Source organism: Anas platyrhynchos, chromosome 16 (genome assembly GCF_047663525.1).
Source record: "Anas platyrhynchos isolate ZD024472 breed Pekin duck chromosome 16, IASCAAS_PekinDuck_T2T, whole genome shotgun sequence".
Lineage (NCBI taxonomy): Eukaryota > Metazoa > Chordata > Aves > Anseriformes > Anatidae > Anas > Anas platyrhynchos.
In genome coordinates this window covers 9650873-9671469 of record NC_092602.1, presented here as the reverse complement: position 1 = coordinate 9671469, position 20597 = coordinate 9650873, and the positions used below count along the sequence as shown (strand labels likewise).

Genomic DNA, 20597 nt, shown 5'->3' with positions numbered 1-20597 from the left:
AGGAATGGTTCTGCAGTCTTCAGTGCTAATTTAAGGCTCTGCTCTTTGAAAAGCTTCAGTAATGAGGTTTGTGAGCGAAGAGTATGAAATTAATGTTTTTTTATTCTTGCTAATGGATGTCGAGCAAGCTACAAATAGGCATGCTTACTGCAAGTATGTAATATATTGTCCCTTCTTGTCCCACTAGCTGTGCAGAAAAAAAAGCCACAGAAGAATAAAGCTTCAGAAGGGGACAAAGTGATCTGATGTTTTTTCTCCTCCAGTGAGTTTGTCTATGGATCTTCTAGACATGATTGTTCTGTAGAAACTGTTAGAGTTAGATGACTAGTCCTACTGACTTGGGAACCCAAACTTGGACATAATCAAGTTTTCAGCTGGGCAATGTATAAAGGTCACACATCATTTTTGACTGGATTAGTAGTTACATTTTATTTAAAATAATAAAAAATGTGTAGACCACAGAAGAAGTCATCATCCAAGACCAAAAGCAGATAAACATCAGAACAAATGACCATAGAATGGCCAGCGTCCTTCCACATTTCCTTAAAAGCCTTTAGCATGATAGCCAGTTCAAGTTTCAGGAGATACACAATACTTTTCACTCTTCTTCTTCCTTTCTCAATCATTTTTTTAAGAAGCAGAATTCTCTGTGCTGCCAAACTAAGTTTTATTTTTAACTCTGTTTCTATTAAGTTTTGTTTTTCATTGTTCTTAGGCCACTTTTTCTTCAGGTATGTGCCATTTATTATGCACTGCACACTGAAGATTATTCAAAGAAATATGCCTTGTGGTATTATTTAGTTCATTAATCTCCTGAATTCAGGACAAGCAACAATTTAACTGTGAATCATGAAAGATAAACAGTACTACTACACTACTATATCTTGAACGCTTACTTCTACACTATTTGTTAATCAAACCATTTGACTCTGCAGTAGCACTCGTATTCGATACACAACAACAAAACTATTCTGTTTGTAACTACCAACCATTGGATACTCACCACAGCAATGACAGGAATAAGCACACCAAGATTCCCTGCACTACTGGAGGCCTGGAAAAGAAAAGGGAAGTTATCATCAATATATCTACAAAAGCATTTCTAAATTACTTGGTAGGTAACATTTCAAGCATTAAAAATTCCTACTGTCTGCAAATGGATGCAATTTCTTCCATGCCTGGGCTACTCAATAGACATTTATGTTAACTGCTAGCAATAGAAAAAAAATCCTTTCCCTCATAAAAGCCACTTCCACATGGCTGGAAGATCTGGTTTAAAACAAATATATGGAATGCCACTGAAGCATTTTAATTGCTGGCAAGCCAATTTAATTCCATATGAAAGTGGCAGAGGACATGGGAAAACTGACAACCAACAAAGAAAAAAAAAAGCCTTTGTTTTGGAGCACAGCATGTACAATATCTTACCAACTTCAATTCTTCCCAAAAAATAAGTAATCTAGTCCTCAGAATTTCTTTCATAACTTTTACTCTACATCGAATAAAGAGTGTTCTAGTAAAAACTACTCTCAGTATCTTCAAAATAAAGAAACACTGCCTCCTAGCTCAAAATTCAGGCTAAATCAGTGACATTTTTCCATTTGCAGATAACCTTAAGTCAGAGCAGCAGTTTGTCTCCCATAGCAATTTAAAATGATAACAGTATGACAACATCCCTGTAAAGGGAGAGGGTGGAACCTAATTTAAAAGTATCATTTTAGTGTAATATTTACAATCCGTTTCACCATTTTAGCTTGCTTATCTGTAGTAAAAGAATCTGTAACAGCTGTGCAGAGATGTTTTCCAACATAAACTTCATGGAAAGCAAATTCTGTACATATCTTAGTTCCTTTGTAAAAGCAGAGTCGGCATCCCTGATTAAATGCAGTCTACCTTTAAAGCAAACATTCTTTTCTGAGGGATTCACCAACAGTTCACCCATTCCATAAAGGGATAAAAGAAAGAACTTAATACTATTACAGTGTAGCATGCACAGAAGGGAGTGTGGAAGAGGTCAAAAATTTAAAAAAAAGTGTTTCAAATTTGTTATTGGTGAAATTTTATGAGCAAATATTATACTTAAGTGGAGTATGTAGATAATACTAACATCACTTTAAATAATAATTTCCAACTTAAGTCAGTACTATCTTTTAACACTTGAAATATATTGAGTCCATAAATAGCCATATAAATGTAAGGAACAATTATTTGAACAGAAAAACATTTGGCCCACTGTGCTTGTTTTTGAGACTCAAGTAAAAGCATCAATAAACTCAAGTGGAATTCATCTCTTCCCTGACCTTCACAGGGAAAAAAGGGGAACTAAAATGCAGGTCAATGCAACTCACAGGTGAGAAATGTGTATTTTGAGATCCCACAGATATGAATGACCATAAATACGTTCCATTAAAACAAAGAGAATGCACATTTAGTGGCATAAGTCAGGAGCAGGTCTCAAGTACGCCAATTAATTCGCACTTTGTCTGTGGGATATTCTCAAAAATACCAGCAGTGAATGCAACTAAATACAGAGTACTACAGTAATAGACTGCACAGACAAGTGGCATTTACTTTCAAGTGTTTATCGAAAAAACTCCATTTAAGACCTTCGAAACTAATCATAAAGCTCAAATACTGTCTTGCTAGATAACAGTCAAAAGAAGAAAAGCAATCAAGACCTGCACAGCTTTCTAAAGCATTGATTCCACATGATGATGTGTAATTTTTCCTTTACTGAAAACTCATGAATCACTAGAGTTTGGATGTATAGACAGCCCATTCCTCATCTTGCAAAGATGAGAGCACTGATACAAACAACATGTAGGAGGAAAAACAAAAAGCAAACACATAGATCTTAGATTCCTTTTACTGCTAGGACAATGTGTGTGTTTCAAAAGGAAATGTTACCTGTCTGCCTTAACCAAAAGGCAGACATCATAGCAGGGAACTGCTCTCAAAGCACATCTCAAAAAAAAAAAAAAAAAAAAAAAAGCACTATCAAACACCATGAGATTTTTAAAGCTATGATAAGGAACAGCGTAGAATGCCAAGAAGTTACTGTATTTGAATGCTAGGGAGGAAAGATCTCATTTTCGATGAGTAGGAATCAACCACATTTTGCTTTTCAAATGATAAGGTAGAACTCAACTGCAGAAGTCAAGGTTAGCAGCATGTTTATGAGCATATTTTAGAGTAAATAAGAGAGGAAAGTACTGTGGGAAATGCTGAGACTGTTATACGCTTCTTAAATAGAAGAAGCGTATCAAGAATTCCAGATACTGTACTGAAATAGGAATAAAAACTAGTATGAAGTGAGGTGAAAGTCTTCAATAATAAAAAAGCAGAACTCTAACTGCATAAAGCAACTGCATAAAAACTGCTCTTGTAAAAATTCAACTGGCATTTAAATACATTTCTCTTTCTGACCTTCTCATTGACTTTTACAGGCCAGTACATGTTAAATTTTACAAATGACAATTAAAAAAAACACATTCAGAAAGAACTCTACCTTAAAGCAAAGGTGCATAAATGTAACCTTCTGCAAAGTATTCCTATCATACAAATTCATCAAAGAGACAAGTCTTGTCATTCTTAGGCAAGCTTTTTGAATAAACTTGCTCCCTAAATAAAGCACCCTTACAAGTCAGGGGAGATTTCCATTAAGTATATAAGGTTTTTTTGAAAAGTGTACAAACATTTGGTTTTGATTCAAAAAAGGATATAGACTATGCTTAGTAATACCATGTATGTAAACATAAAGCTGCATGCAATTAAAACCAAAAAACAGTTAATATCTTACTTTCAGAGCTGGTCCTTTTTCACTTGCTCTCTCACTAGCTCTCTTTCCTTCTAGCCCAAGCTGAACGAAGAGTTCCAGCAAATTCATCAGCAGTTCATCCACAAGGTGTTCTCCTTGAATGTTAGCGGCGATGTTGGCTAGGGCATTAATGACAGCTAAGGAACAGTGCCTGAGAAAGAAAACAAAACGATGATCAAGCAACTCCTCAACAGAAGCATTCCTACCTTCAGTCCTTTCTTAGTAATGCTGATCAGCAATGCTTTTAGCAGGGCTGCTGACATCAGTTTTTTTTTTTTTTTTTTTTTTTTTTTTTTTTTTTTAATTCCTCTCTGAACTTTTTTGTTTCTATGAGTACTGGTAAATCATTTTTATCAATAACTGAATTTTTACTGCAATCAATATTTAAGTAAAAAATTAGTTGTCAACTTTGCCTGTGAATGATGTTGTCATTGCCAAGAGGAAATTACCTTCCTGTATCAGGTATGGATACAGACAGAAGAACAGCAAATGGCTGTGTTTCTGGAATGGGAAAGGTCTTGAGCAGAAGATTCAGAACTAGTATCAGTAGTTATTAAAGCTGGGATCACACTGGGTCAGAGTATGCAAAAACAGTGACAGGAATAGTCCTAATAATTACTCAAATACTGTATTAAAATATACCCAGTTTAGCCCAACTACCAATGAAGTCAGTGATTATCTTTATGCTTCAGTCCCTGTTAAAATTATACTTCACTTACTAAGTAAAGAACAGCATTATTGACAACATCATTTGAAAACCTGCACTGAAGGAAGAGACTGAAAAATCCATGATGTAGAATAAAGAATATTCAGTATAATAGCTGTGCCCCTTAAGTGTATGGATAAATCTTACCTGTATCCATGATCCTTATAATCCTTTGTGGCAGAGTACACAACTGAGCTTGCTTTAACGCTGATTTGCTGAAATAGATTCCACACCTCCTGGTAAATATATTGCTGTGAAAAAAAAAAACAAACACACGCTAAGTAGAGTTTATTGAATACTATTTCACTGAAGAATGACCCTGTAAATAAATTGTTACGAAGTTCTTTAGCTATCTATTCATACCCTGAGCTTGATTTTCAGCTTCCAAAGACCATGCAGTGGAAGTGCTTTCATTAGTGCTTTCAGCTGCTTGGATTTTACAAGGTTTATTCATTTCTTTAACTCCTTTTTTTTTTTCCCCACCCATTTTTTTCTCCAGGTTTCTGAGTTCTGGCAATTCTTAATTGCTTGCTCAGAAAAACAAATTACATTTGGAAAAGGAAGAGTCAATGTTTGCATTATTCAAGGCAACTTCTACTTTTAAATATATGGACCTAGAAGACTTCTAAGCTGATTACTGATACAAAAAAAAAAAAAATAACGTGCATCTTTTGGACATACAGACCAGGTTTAGGAATTATTTAACTTTTGAAAACATGGGGTTGGTTTTCTAAACTTTTATTATTTTCTGTGGGGACTAATCTTCTTCACGGGGGACAGATTTTACACATTATTAATTAGCTTTTATTTTCTGATGTCACTGAGACAAGGATTGTATGAGTGTGAACAAAAAGATACGCAAATACAGACTTCCTTTTTAACTAAAGGGAAAAAAGTCATGAATTGGAAATCTCTTGGACAGTTCTTTCCTTACATTTCCAGTGATGACCAAGCAGCCCAGCTGGTCAATGATAAGTACATCAAGGTTAGAAGGCGGCTGGCAGAACTTCTGCTGTAAGATCTGTAGGATGGGTTCCATCATTTTAGGGGTGTCCCTCAGTGCCACTGCAATGTGCCCTAGAGCACGAATTGTATGGTCAGGAATCAAATGAGCTTCCCTGTTAAAAACAAACAAAAAACCCAAAGCAACACATTTATCTGTACAACAGTTAACAGGACCTCGAAGTACAGTACATTTCATGTAAGAAACAGTTCATGAACTAAATTTAAGCATCACTGAACTTTGCTATTACCCCTCTACACACCCATCTACTTAGAATTAGAGAGGTACATGCATAGGCAAAAAGAAAAAAGCAAAACAAAATAGAAACCAGAACCCACAAGCGCACTGCCTAAGAAACTCACACTAATCTGCATGCAAACTGCTCTGTAAACAACAGTGGAAAGAAGTATATGTGATCTGCAAAATATTAAGACACAGTCTGGCCAGCTACGGTAGGACTTCCCCTCACCGATCTCAGTGATATTTAATTCTGAAATAATGCTGTCAGTAATTAAGTTTTAGAATAAGCTTCATGTTCAGAGTGAAGGAAAATGAGTTTTCACAATTAACAACTTACTTATCACTCTCCTGTGAGATGTACAGACGGTTAGACAAACTGGCAAGAAATGCCTCAACAATCACTGAATCTATCGTCAAGCCAGCTTTCAAGCACCTGGAATAACAATGAACAGAGAACACGCTAAAACAGCCAAAGGAAAAAAAACAACACAATAGAATCACATCAATTAAACACTTCACGTTGTACAACTGTAAATGCACACCAAGTATAAGGAAAAAGAATTTACACTGAAGTCTAAGAACCAATTGCCTAGAACATCACAGATGTATTTAAAAAGATCACTGAAGTTTCTACTGCTGCTTCTTCCAGCAACAGTAAAGATGCAGTAAGTAGTAAATAGTAAAATATGTAGTAAATAGTAAATATGCAGTAAGTCAAGTTTAGAATCCATTCCTTTAGCAGCCTTAACTCCTTGCCTCTAGTCACCAACTATTTGTCTTCCCTATAGCTCTGTGCAGCTGTCTAGAAGGGAAGAATAATCATTACAAAAAAAAAACCAACCTGCTGTGTACCAAAATGTGACTAGCATGAATTGCCTATGTGGGAAGCAAAACAATTAAACAAAACAATTTAACTAAATGAGTATTTTAAGACTAGGACATAAAACCAAGGGATCATCTGAAGAAAAACAAGGTCACAAAACGAAAAGGGCAAAAAGCCTTTATAACACAGAGCAGCACCTTCTAAATGGTCACAACACTTTTCTGCTAGAGAAACAGAACATATATTCCAAAATGGTGCAAGCCTCCTCTGTTACCACACACCTCTTACCTGCAGATATTGTCTATGGCAATGTCCCGGAGCTGTTCATACATGGATGGTTGACTTTTCTTGCCAGGCATTACGTTTAGAGTGGACTCCGAATGTTCATTGGTTACACTAATCTTGATGTCATTACCACCTACTAAGAATACAGAGTACAGAAATGAGCACCTTCAAAAGGTTCCCCCCCCCCCAAGTTGAGAGTACACAGGCAGAGCTATATCTGGCAAATGCAAAAGAGGATACTTTACAGTTGAGCTGAAGAACTTTGAAATTGCTTATGTTGTCAGTACTTTTGTGAGGTAACACTTAATACCATAATTCCTAAATTTAGTCACCTCCGGTTTTCATTTTTATCTATTCTGCCTTAGCATTATGATATTGTTTTTGCATTAGGAAGTGATTTACATGGAACACTTTCTTTTGGGAAATCACAGCTCAATAATAAAATTCAAAAACAATAACAAAAGAATCACTGGGTGCCACCAAAACAGGCAGAGGGCTGAAGAACTCTGTTTTAAAATTTGAGCCATAACTATAATAGAGATTGAATAGTTTAAAATTATGAAGCCTCTCCTAAACACATTGAATCACACATATCCTATCTACTCATTATCTTTCATTCATATTGCGCAGAAAATTCTACTCTATGTTGGTCATCATTAACAAAATTTTCTTGCAGAATTTTAATGCCACCCTTCTGTCTTTGCTGTCCTGAGCAAGAAGATTCTACAAGGCTGTCGAGTCAGGAAAACCAACATTTTCCATGGCAAACTGCAGTCACAAAATAAAAACAGAACAGTATATTGATAGCCACTTTTTCCAAGATTAACTTTGGACAGAAAGCAAGCCTTAAAAGGCTTGCATTTTTAAAGATTACGAAGTTGATTCATAACACTTGCTCACCCCATTGTGCATGTAAGCACACCCTTCTACACACAGATGCTGACCCACTAAGAGTGGCCAAAAGGTACCAAAGTGCAGCCACCCGTTTCCTCACCCACTTCGGATTTGCCTTATAAAGCAAAGAAACCAAAAAAGCGAACTTTTTCATCCACTCTATCCTGGAATCATGCTAATACAGATCTAATATTCAACCTGCAAACTGAAAGTAACCATTCTCTGCTTATCAACACATGCTGCACAGTCTACACAATGGGATACTATTTCAACTCCCTGCTGGAAAAAGCACATGCTTTTCTGGAACTAGAAAAGCATAGGTTAGTTCTACTTAAAGCTAAATAAGCTGACATTGCCAGTAAATTTGTCGTAAGACACACATAATACAACCTTTGATAACGCAGCATCACACCACAATTGCTGGTGATCTCACTTAGTCTTATCTCAAGCACTTTTCTCCTATCACAGTTTCAGCATACAAGCACAGCAATATTGCTCCTAGAATGAAACATAGCTCTACGTACACTGCCAGCACACAGATATACTTCTACCTTGATTTGCATTATTCCTCCTCTCCACTCTAAAAATCAAATTCATCTCCATTCTTCCCCTACAGATCCATCATCACAGAACATCTAAAAGCATCAAAAAGCCACAAAAGTTGTGAAATGATCATTATCATATCCTTTGGAACACAACACCATCCCTCAGTTACCTGTGTGATACTGGCTATGATACTTGTAAAGCTTCACAAGCACTGGGGAAGGTATCACAAGGAAGTCTCTCAAAGATGGATTGACAGAATGAACCACAACAGGGAACCTCTCACATAAACGACCTAGACCCTAAAAGCAAAACAGGAAAAAAAAATCATTATATAGCATATATCATTTGAAATAAAAACTGTGCTGCTATATTCAACTGTAAGCTTTGCACCAAAAACAAAGATAGTCCTGAGGGATTCAATATTTAGTATAAGACTGAAGACATTTAAGCCTCTAATTCTTTTAGATTATCCTAGCATTTGGCATGCTACTCAAGCCTTGCTGTTTTCTTCACAGTTAATTTCACAGGAAATATATTAAATGAATTTCACAATCTAAAAATAAAGTTACTGGACAAGTTCCAATGTGTACAGAATCCTGATAACTTACTATCCTAATTTCACAAAGTACCACATCTGTAAGACTGCGTCCAACAAGACGACGAAAATTAGAATAACCAAGTTTTAGTCTTCAATGCCAGTGATCTGCCAGTCCCAGCTTAGCTGTTTATGTAATAAGCTATAAAACTAAGTATTTCAGAAATGAAATACAGGTTAAAAACATTCATCAATATAATTCTTCAAGAACAAGCTGAGCTAAGTACATTTTGATAGCATTACTCTTATGCAGATCTACTTTCAAGACCAAATCTTTAAAATCCAAAGAAGAACACATTGATGTAAAGTAATACAAACAGGAGATATAAAATGCTCTTCCAGCAACCTGCAACTCCCTCCCCAATACAGTCATGTCAAATATAGTAAAGACAGACCTGCAAACAGCAAATTAGCAGTGGCAAATGAGCAATGATGACTTTGCTGGAAGTTTTTGACTGCAGCTTCTCTGATAACTTGATGCACAGGTTTTCTGCACCTTAATACCAAAAACACAACAACAACAAAGTAAGCTTGTCAGATTTATTAGGCCACACACAACTCAATGTCATTGGAATGCCTAAAGCATTAAGAAAATTTATCAGCTTCACTCCCTTTGTACTACAATTCCTCAAAGAGATTTAATACTTTTTCTAAAAAAGAAAAAGGTTATGTTGGTGTTAACATAAAATCTTAGCATCTGCACTAACCAGCCCTGTCAAACACTATGATGGAAAGAATGGCAGTACTTAAAATTGATTTTGAGGGTACTTCACATCTGACAGAGGAATTTTTGCAAGGGTCAAAGGAAAAAAATGCTACATTTACTCAGAAGATGTTTAAGAGTAACACAGAAAGAAAACAGAGAAAAAGTGAGGAAAGAGTTTACCAATACTGATAGCAATGAAGAAAAACATTTCCTTTAATGAATCACTAAGAAACTTTTAAGACATGAAAAGCAGTAATTGAAAACATAAAACAAACTAGAAAATAAAGAGCAAAACTCAGCAATTGTACTGTCCCTTCTAAATGAGCCAATAGGAAGTTTCTGATTTCAGTTCTATAAAGAGATGTCTACCTGGCCAACTTATTCATTAACTTCTTGGATGAAGTTTAAGTTTAACTTCTTGGATGAAGTTTAAGTTGTGTATTCTAATAACTAAAAGTATTCAACTAAAATTTATTTATATTTCTCTGAGCTTTCAAACAGCTTGTAAGTATTCCTACGAGTTAAATATAAATCAGACATTCCAGAGACAGAAAAGCATTTTTCACCTTGCTCATCTTTCACAGCCCACACCATGAGATCCACACAGGCAGCATTAGCCTGACAACGCAGTTTTAGAGGACTCAGCTCATTGTGCAGTCGGTCAACATCATGAAGGATTTTCTGAAGTTCTGCTTGACTGGTATTGAATTGTTCAAGCACAAAATCATGGATTTCCTTCACAAATGAAGTGGGAAGATCTAAAGAAATAAAAAGAAATAGCATTATAATAGAAGAAAGGGAGATAGTGTATCAGAACGAAAGCACATGTGAAATTAATTGCCATGTCATGAATAATTTCATGAAGTTTATGCCCTACCTAAAAAGATAAATATTGTAGCAAAGTTCACCAGTAATCAGACAATTAAAATGCCATCTGTTAATCATTTCAGTGGTGTCATAAATTTTTTTTTCTCTATTTCCATAGCACCTTTACATGGAAACATCTCAAAATACATCAGAAATTACATGGCAAAATAAATAAATAAATTCTATACCTTTCATATAGTATAATGTGTCTCTCAGCATTTTAAACTGCGCAAGATAAAGAGGATCACTGAATGTTTTATAATAGAGATCTGTATTAGCACCCGTCTGCAAGAGAAAACAAACAACCATCCAGATTAAAAGTGCAACGTTTCCCATAACATGGATAAATAAATCTTCTCATTCAAGTCACAATTGTTTTACCCCACAATGTGAACAGAAAGACAAGTACAAGCACTTTAACAACTTTACAACCACCATTAAATACAATTCAGTCAGTCTTTTGATTTGAAAAGCTCATACATGTTCTCAGTATTCTAATAATAATACATAAAAAACAAATTGATCATTTTACTGAGACAGCAAAGGAGTAACTGAAGCTGTCTCCACTTAGGCCTGCATTTCAAATATGGCAGAATTTGAAAGATGGCTGGAGAGAACAGCACTTGTACTCCCACACAACTGAACTCCTTTTATGACAGCTTTACACCTCCAACAAAATGGGACTAACTCCATAATATGTGGTACAGGAACACGTATGCCACCTCTAAAACTGAAGGTCCAAGAACTGTAATGCTATGACATTTCTTGAAATGATACCTACAAGAGCAGCAGTGATTTCCAAGCCATAAAAAGGAGAGAAAAGACAAAACAAACACACACCACATTTTAACTACATGAAAAAAGACAATAGTGTAATGAAATAAGCAACAATTCTACATTCTGAGCCTACAGCAAACCAGTTTGGGCAACCAATGCTGTAATTTAGTAGGGTAACAGAGCTCAGTTAGCTGAATAATTAAAAGAAAATAATGATTTCCTTTTTTGTTAGTGAAAAATATTCTCTCTCCTCATTTTAACACAGCCCAGGGCTAGCTTTAAAAAAATGAAAGAAAGCTAATTTAAAAGTATTAAGACAAAACATTCAAGAGAAAGAGATTTTAAGAACGTACCTCTGCAACTTCAGCTACAACTGCATCTAAAGTCTTTAGCAGAGAATCCCCAACAATCTGTTTTACCTACAGAGGGGAAAAAAGAAAAAAGAACATTTTATATTCATGACTCTAGATAGAAAGATGATACCATTTTGCATGTGCAAAGACAAACGCCCATCACTACTGCAAAGCGTCAGACGAAATTAATGCTACAAGAATTTTTAGTTGCAACAAGATATAATATTTTTCAGCCTCTGTGCAATATTCCAAAATAGCTGGTGCATGAAGCAGCCAGGGCCAGTAGCCTCTACCACTCAGCATGAATTCACAGCAACAACACTCTTCTGGAAGAGGGTCTTATTCGCACAGCAAAAAAACAATCTACTTCAGCAACTGTCAGTACACAAGTACCACATGGTCTGAGACACACCAGAAGAAAGAACCTGACAAACTTATTTGGTATTCCAACTTCACATCTCAACTTTGCATTTCAGGAATACTATTGAAACGTGATGTTAAATGCCATAAAATAACATTACAAAAAGCTTGAACGATAAACACAATCTTTTTGTTTGCACTTATAAAAGCTTAAATAAACTGCATCTTTCTCTAGTATGGAAATTGCTGCAACCTTCATAGTAATCTATCACATACCATGTTCAAAAGCTGGCGAAGCATTTCCAGTGGGATGTTAAACTCTTTATTGTTAATGCCATTAAAGAGAGGAGAAACTGAAAAGCTGGAGCTGATCGTCGTGAAGTAATAATCAGGATCCAGTGCACTCCCATCAGGAAGATATGAACCTGATCAAAAAAATAAAGAAGTATGAGAAAAAAAATTGGGGGAGAGAAAGGATACATAGATTTTGTTTAATGGCAATGTTTAATCATCAGTAAAGAGTTATTTCCAACATGGGCGCAGTCTTTAACTGACAAGTTATCAAGAGGCTCAATTCAGCTAATCTACTGGCAAATCAAGACAAAACTACAATGAAAAACATATTTCTTCATCAAATAGCAACAATCCTGTGTGAGGAATTGATTTTAGCCTGTGTTCATGTCACAGGCACTGCTGACAACAACTCTTACCATACTACTGATGTCCCTTTACCTGAAATTATTTCTGTAAATGCCATTTTAGTATTGAGCAGAGATACAAAAAACAGGCTCTCTTGTGAGATTTTTCCTTATCTTAGAGCGAATGAACATGGAGTATAGCTTTAATTTTAGAAGCGCCAATTCATTATTGGAGTTTGAAGATAAAGACAAAATAATTTTTTCAGATTCAAATATTACGCAAATAACTTGTAAATCGTACTGCTTTGGGTACTGCTTGCTATTTAGAACTTACAACTTTGCCTTTTTAAAGTACTTAGCTGCCTGTGCTAAAGTAGTGTTCTTGCAACTAGTAGACTTTCAAGCAGCACTGTTTACTACCAACAATAAAAAATCAGTCTTTTTTTTTTTCCCCTAAACACTTAGCCAGAAAAAAAAAACAAGACCATTAGCCTTATTTTCTAAATATGATGATTATCACAGACTATACTACAAAGAAAAATATAAGGCTTGCCTCCAGGCTTTAATTATGCTTTGCATTTTGCTATTGCCTCTTTAACCTGATGTTTGTTTTTTTTTGTTTGGTTGTTTTTTAACACTCAAAACTTCAAGAACCTAAAGCTGAAGATGTGAACAGGTTGGTTCAAAAGAGTAGACAGAGGATAGCTTATTTTTCTTACTTATCCACTTATGATGAATTACCCTGCATCCCATGATACGAGGAAGGAAGACAGATTCCTCTACAAATAGTAACATGAAGAAGACAGAAGATGTAGTGTGGGAGAAATCATCTTAAACCAGGGTTTCAGAGACAGAATGAACACAGAAACCAAGAACATCCAAACTATTAAAGACTTCAGAGGTCCAGACAAAACCAAAGACACCTCAGATGCAGAATCAGTTTGCCACTGAACTTGTGCAAATATGGTTTATTTTCAAGCACTGCTTCTACGTGTCACAGCACAAAAACTCAAAGCTGGAGCTGTACCAAAACCCAGTGGTTAAGAGACAACTTCTGTGTCTCCTTTAGTATTTTTCACTTCAGCAAATTACTAGGTCCTTAAACAGTGACCCGTACCAAATTTACTTCAAATGGAGCTGTTGTTTTAGAATCCCAGAATTTTGAGACCTTTGTGGTACATTCTAGACACTAGTCCATCAATTTCCTTGTTTAGTGAAGAATGGCATTAACACTTGTTTCTGAAAGTTACTCAGTCTAATCTGCCCAAATATTTTTGGCTTAGTCAAATTAAGCTCTTCAGTATGAGGCACTGCCTAGCACGGGGAAATCATGTCTCTCAGAAGCCTGCCAGAAACAACTGACCCTGGAGATCAGTAGTATTAATGACGACTACTTCCTGCCATCTTCACACTGCAGTTTTTCAGAAATCTAGCAGGCATGTGCCTTAGAATTACTGTAAGAATCCGAGAATGTAGAGAAAGAGGTCAAAAGGATTTTGGTTCTCAATTTTCTGTAAAGAGAAATAAAAATAAAGGAATCACACATTATTCATTTGCAAAATAATTTACCTTCAAAGTAATGAATTGCAGATCCTCCAGGAGAGCTGGGTGGGGGAATTCCACGTTCAGGACTAACCTGAAACATCACACACTTTTTAAAACCATGCTTTTAAAAACTATGGAGAAATACTCATCAGTGTGTTCACACGCTTTATAGTGAAACACAGCTTCAGGTGAAACTACCAGAACAATGTATGGACAGGCCTAACAGCTCAATTACAACCAAAAAATGGGAAGTTAAAAAAGGCTAGTTCAGTAGTTTTGATTAAAGGAAACAGATCAGAATGACAACTCTTGTACTGCACATAACTATGCTAATAACAATCCATGGTTTCCAAACAGGCACCTGAATCCATTTTCCCCCTATGATAATGAATATGCACAGCTGCCAGTAAAGCCAGCAAGAGCTTCTATAATCTCAGCACTTCTGAAAACTCTAGCCATCAACTGACAGTTTCCCGAATTTTTTAATAAACATTACATATATATATATTTTTAACATGAGGATAATATGAAATATAATATAAAATCAGGAATAGAAGTGGGCATCCACTTATTATCAGGATTTATTGCTACAGTCATTAGTTTAACTGTCACTAATTATTTTGTAGCTTAGAAGCTACAAAAATCATTCTGAAAGTCAGCCATAGAACCAAAATAAAGGTTTCTGAACGTGGTCAAATAACATGATAAGAGACAGTCTATGTATCCAGGCTTAAGGCTGCCTTAATCACATCAAGACCACAATGTCATTGTAGCACCAATTCCACCACATGGCGAGTCATACAGACCTGTGAGATGCTAGATACACTGCTAGCTTTTCTCTTTAGTGTTCCTTCTTGGCAAACAGTGAGCAGAGAACTGGGAAGAATGGATCTGAAATCATTAAAGGATCGCCGGCGAATTCCTTCAAGCTCTTCTGGAACTCTCAGGGAATGTGGGGGAATTTTTGGGAAAAGCTTTGAAAGGAGAGCCTCCTCTGAATTGCTGTAGCGACCAAAGGCTCGAGAAATTCCTATGAGGCAGGGCACTGCATACTTGCATAAATATTCTGGAGAGGGAGGGGAAAGAAACAAAAAAAAAGATATAAGAATATATTAACAGTAACTTAGCAAAACTGAGGAGAGGTAGTTCTATCGGTTCACAAAACTGCTTCAGCCTGAAGTGCTTTACAAAGATTTGTTCAAAAGCAGAGGAAAAATTACAAAGTTATCTTAAATTAATATACATCTCTAGCTTCTGTATTTCATTTACTGCAACAGAGTAAATACATGCTAAGAGAAAAGCTAATGAGAAAAGCTTCTCATTTCTCAGGAGCAATCCTAATAGTTTGAAAATACAAGAATTTCAGAGGACAAGTTCAGATACAGTAACAATATAAAGAGTTATTTTAAAAGTACCTTTATCATGCATCTGTGGGGTCTGGCACATTCCCAACAGGAACTGCATTACTTGTAGAATTGCATCCAAAATCTAAAGTAATCATGACAGACATACAAAAACAGATGTTGGTAAAGAGGTTTTATCATCATATATGAGATCACTACAACACATACAACACTTACGAATGTGAGCATCTCTGTAAACAAGATGTTTTTAATGCTGTGTGACTACAAAAGTATATTGGTCTCATTCAGCTTACAGAGCTTCCTTTGTAAAGCCTTCAGCCAACTGGTGTGTACAACAGAATAAAATTGCAGCAGCCCTGATCTTAGTACCAAGCTTGAATTCTAGTACTCTGGACTCAGTGATTGTCATACTTTGACATCCAGAAGCAAAAACAGATTTAAGAATTTCTTCTGTGTACCTGACTTCATTGACTGAAGCAAAGTAACGCAGCAGCATACATGTCAAAGCAACCAATCCCTTGGCAAGGAAGAAGGAAGGCAGCTGTGATGCACTCTTGCCTAGACATTTGTCAGTTACACCACTGGAGAATCGTGTATGAGGTAAGCACAAACTTAAACTCTACCTGCTCTCTGAGAGAGGCGTCCCTGTAAGCAACATCTGATAACAAAGTTACCAAGCAGAAGCTGAAGTTTTCTGCTACTGGAAGCAACCCTGCAAAGTAAGAGATAAGTACTGTTAGAGATGGCATATCAGAAAAAATAATAATAAAGACAACACAACAGATTCACATGCTGTACAGTTCTGAGACAGCCTGTGGGTAGAGTCCTACATACATGACGTACAAGTACTTTCTAACCATCATAATTTCAGTGTGAAGCGTTAAAAACCTATTTTTAAATTTGTAAAAACCCTTCCCGGTTTTCAAATAAATAAATAAATATAATATAATATACTTTGTGAAACAGAAGTATTCTTATATTATATTTTAAGTGGTATTAAGGGAGGAAGAAATTAAGTGGTTTCACAGCAACTAAGTATCTAACTAAAAGCAGATCATAAAAATCTCAGGTTCCATTCTCCTGACCCAACTGCCATGCAAACTTCTCCAATTTAGTCCCAAAATATATTGAGCACAGATTTATTTGGAAGCGCAAATTCTCATAAAACAGTCAAGAAGAAAGCTGGGAGGTATTCAGCTTTCTCTTTGCTTCTAAAGAACAACCAGTATTAAACACTGTCAAGTCAAGAGCTGAGGACCTAGTTTCTCTTTTTACCATGTCCTGAATAGGCTTTGTTCTTTCTATTTCTTGTCTACTGTTCTATGAGAGTGATAAGAACACACAACAACAAACATCACCTCTGCCTTTCCGTGCATTGCTTTCTTCTATCCACTGGACTTTGGGAAGTCCCTTCAGAAGTCGGAGGAGGTATGGAACCACATTATCTTTGTGCTAAAGATGGAAAATACTCTATTTAAAATGGAAACAAAAAGCTGAACAAATTCTGCTAAAGATATTTTAGAGGCATGGAAACACTACATTAAACAAACACAGAACACGCTTTTTCTAATGATTACTCCACAGGCTTCTTGAATATTGCAAAATTTATTTCAACACAGGCAAAGGAAAGTCAACTAACTCAGTTCTATAAACCCAAGCATTTTGTTCTGGGCAACCATTCGTTCTCCATAAAAGTTGGGATTAATTGAATTAATTAATTTTCTCTCCAATTCGTTCATCAATTTGCACCAAAGTCACAAGATAATTTTAAGATGTCTAGATATTTAGAAATGCCAGTCCCAATTCAATATTGGAAATCCATCCCTTAGCCATAAGCAAATCACTTAGCACACCCACTTAACACCTCAGTTAAATCTGCAAATCCAAGAATAATAATTTCTTTCCCCACAAAGCTGGATTAATTAAAACTGATATTTTCAAAACCATCAAAAAATGCTAAAAAAAACGAATACAATTGCTTTAAATTTCATACTAACAAAATACAAACAGGACAAAGTTGTTAATACTATGTACGCAAGCTGTATCTTAGTAACCAGGCACCAAAGAGGAGGAAATTCAGTATCAATCCAAACCCCAGCATCATTAAAAGACTTGAAGTGAGGTGAATGTCTTTGAAACCAGGATTCCATACATCCTTTCTTTCTTCTCCAAGAAACAATACCATCCCCAGCATTTGAAGAGAAGAGAACCAGCTTGTCAGAAACAAGCTGACAGATACAAAATGGATACTTGTATACAATGCAACCTATCCGCACTGTTTGTCTTTTTACCCTAGCTAATGCCCAGGCATAAAAAGGCTGTTACAAACCTGACATACAGGAGCATGTTTGCTCCTGAAACATACCTGTTGTTTAGAAGCTGGTGAGGGCAGGACAAGCAACGACACACTGAGTAAATTGCGCCGAACAGTTTGCCCACACCTATAAAAACTTCTTGCACTTCCACATTCATCCAACATATACTCTAACAATGAAAACTTATACGCTTCACGCTTCCTCTTAAAAACCACTTCCCTCCTTTACTACCTCAAATTCAATACCACGGGGCCAATTCATCAGCTACCTTTTAAAAATCTACAAACAAGTGCCTTTGTGTTGGTTACCACGCCCAAAAAAAACTCTGCAAAATGATTTAAGCTTTCCTGTCCCTCCTTAAGCTGTGACGACCAAGAAACATGAGAGCAGTTTGGCTGTGGCAGTACCACAACTTCTGTCATCAGTACTGTCCTTGTTTCCTTGTGCTCCCCTGCCTGCATCCATCTGTTATGTCTGATCTTTTATCTAGTCAGCTCTTTATAGCAAGGACATGAATATTGTACCATATGTCTAAGGCATTCACAACTTTCATTTTCCCCACATTACAGTAATTCAAATGAATATTAAATACCAAGTTTTGATTCATTGAACAACTATTTCAACATCTTTCAAGTTAAATATCCCAAGGGAGGAAAAATACCTGAAGGTCAGATTCAATTAGAAAGATTCCCAAAGCAATTACAGCATCTCTTCGACGTTCATCTAACTGGAAAATTCCATGGAAATCCACTGGACACATACAGAGCAGCTTTTGTACCTGAAAAACAGCGATGGGAAAGGATGGGAGAACAAGAGCAAAAGCGTCAAAACAATCCAAAGGAACAACAGTATTAAAACTGTCTTTCAAAAATCTACCAATAGACATTTGGTAAGGAAAGCAATGCAAATATCTCCCAGCTTTTTGTATAAGCAATAGATTTAGTCATCATGTCCACACCCTAGAGCATGCCAAGCAATAGACCTGGGTAGTACTAAGACCGTTGTAAATATTTTCATAACAGAGAAACAAACTGACAGGCTGTGGTTTTCAAGATTCGTTCAGACCTCCAGTGTCTGAAGTGGTGTTACAACTGCACCAGTGCCTTCCTCATATACAGCCATGAATAAACGCTGCTGCATAGCTGAGTTTGACTTTTGCTCTGATCCTTTTAACACATTAAGTTTCCAGACCTTATTTTCCCCACAACTTACCTATCAATTCACTGCATACCCAGCAAACACACAACTAAAGAATATTTCAAATCTCTAAAATGCTCAGTTTGCCTATGGAACCGTTATAAAAAAAAAAAAAAGGAAATGCAACAAGCAGATGGACTTTCTAAAAATCTGATTGATGCTAATAAGTAGTAACAGAAAGGGACAAGACCTATGTTTCAATGTCAAGCTACTTCCCATTTACACAGTAAACTTTAAACATTCCATCTTGAAATTTGTAAACTAAGAAACTGTTTTCCTAGAGGATTAAAACAACTTAGTGGATGCCCAATGTAACAAGACCTGTAATACAACGCAGGTAATCCTCTTGATTAGCGTAAAATGCAGCAGAGGAAAATATGAACTTCAAAATAACTTTTAATACCTGTATTCCACGTCAGATTAGTATGTGGTATAACGTAACTGTAGCTAGATATGACCTGTTGATATCGTTTAACTCCTACGTGTACTCTCTCAAGTAAAAAAAATAAACACCAGATAAGAGTGAACCAACAGCAAGACGTTAAAGGAAGCGCTTACAGGTGGCTGTCAGAGCACTGACAGATTTCAGGAATAAGAACTACGCAGAGACACCTGCAACAGCTGGCCAAGAATAAGTCACGCGCTATGATTTTCGCCGAGGCAGAGCTGTAATTTTCACCAATTTAGCCACTTCTCATTAGGGCCCGAAGCACTGTGAAGGCTCGGCCCCTTCCAGCTAGGCACTGACCCCCGGGGTGTCTCAGCGCAGCCACGGGAGCTCGCACCGGCAGCAGGACCCACAGAGAGAACCCTCGTGAGGCGAAAATTCCCTTATTTCATTACGCAGTCACTAGACGTTTACCTGAACCCAAATTCCTATTTTTTCCGTTCTGCTTTTTTTTAACCTTGAGCTGATTCCTTCGCTTCGCTTTCACCAGATACACGGGATAACCCAACCGGCCCTCATTAGGCTGGCGCTAATTACACCTCACAAGCTTCAGGGCCGGACCCCAGCCCCCTGCTCCCCTCAGCACCCCCCGCAGGGGACACGGCCGAGCCACGCGTGACAGGGCCCCGCGGGGCGCCCGGACACCCCCTCACGACCCCCCCACGGGGCCCCTCGGAGCAGCCTCCCCTCAGGGCGAGCCCCTCGCTCACCTTCTCCAGCGGCGCCGGGTTCTGCACCGCCAACGAGCGCGCCAGTGACAGCACCGTGTTGAAGTAGAAGCCCCGCGCGGTGCCCGCGCTGCTTCCCCGCCCCGTGCCGGCCGAGGGAGCCGCGGCAGCCGCCGTTGCTGTGGCGGAGCTCCCCGGCGCGGCCGCCGCCGCCGCCGTTGCTGCGGCCGCCGCCGCCGCCGCTACCGCCGCGGCCGCCATGTTGGGAGGGAGCCCCGCGGGCGGGGCCCGTCTCGCGGGACGGCGTTCCCCCGGCCCGCCCCGCGCGTCAACAAAATGGCGGCGCCCGCTGCGGCTTCGCTGCCAGTCACCCCCCCGCGCACCCGATCTCTCAGCGATGGGCTCGCCCGGCTCCCCCTGTTCCCGGCGGTGGGCGGTCCCAGCCGCCGC

The 20597-nt window shown here is 37.6% G+C and overlaps 1 protein-coding gene across 2 annotated transcripts in view; it reads right to left on the bottom strand.

Moving 5' to 3' along the window:
• The window catches only part of PI4KA (phosphatidylinositol 4-kinase alpha), a 60028-nt gene extending 39593 nt beyond the window's left edge, over positions 1-20435 (bottom strand). The window contains exons 1-19 of one of the 2 annotated variants that reach the window (XM_027469922.3): positions 20190-20435; positions 18496-18612; positions 16878-16971; positions 16143-16231; positions 15571-15643; positions 14962-15221; positions 14180-14246; positions 12249-12397; positions 11613-11678; positions 10671-10767; positions 10182-10373; positions 9305-9405; positions 8484-8613; positions 6878-7010; positions 6104-6199; positions 5458-5641; positions 4671-4774; positions 3800-3968; positions 1004-1054 (exon numbers count right to left, since the gene is read on the bottom strand). In XM_027469922.3, the coding sequence (XP_027325723.1) occupies positions 1004-1054; positions 3800-3968; positions 4671-4774; positions 5458-5641; positions 6104-6199; positions 6878-7010; positions 8484-8613; positions 9305-9405; positions 10182-10373; positions 10671-10767; positions 11613-11678; positions 12249-12397; positions 14180-14246; positions 14962-15221; positions 15571-15643; positions 16143-16231; positions 16878-16971; positions 18496-18612; positions 20190-20408 (2391 nt within the window). In that variant the 5' untranslated portion in view covers positions 20409-20435. The remainder of the gene's footprint in view (positions 1-1003; positions 1055-3799; positions 3969-4670; positions 4775-5457; positions 5642-6103; positions 6200-6877; positions 7011-8483; positions 8614-9304; positions 9406-10181; positions 10374-10670; positions 10768-11612; positions 11679-12248; positions 12398-14179; positions 14247-14961; positions 15222-15570; positions 15644-16142; positions 16232-16877; positions 16972-18495; positions 18613-20189) is intronic. The other variant, XM_072024254.1, reaches the window with a different exon arrangement.
• Positions 20436-20597: the final 162 nt, after the last annotated feature.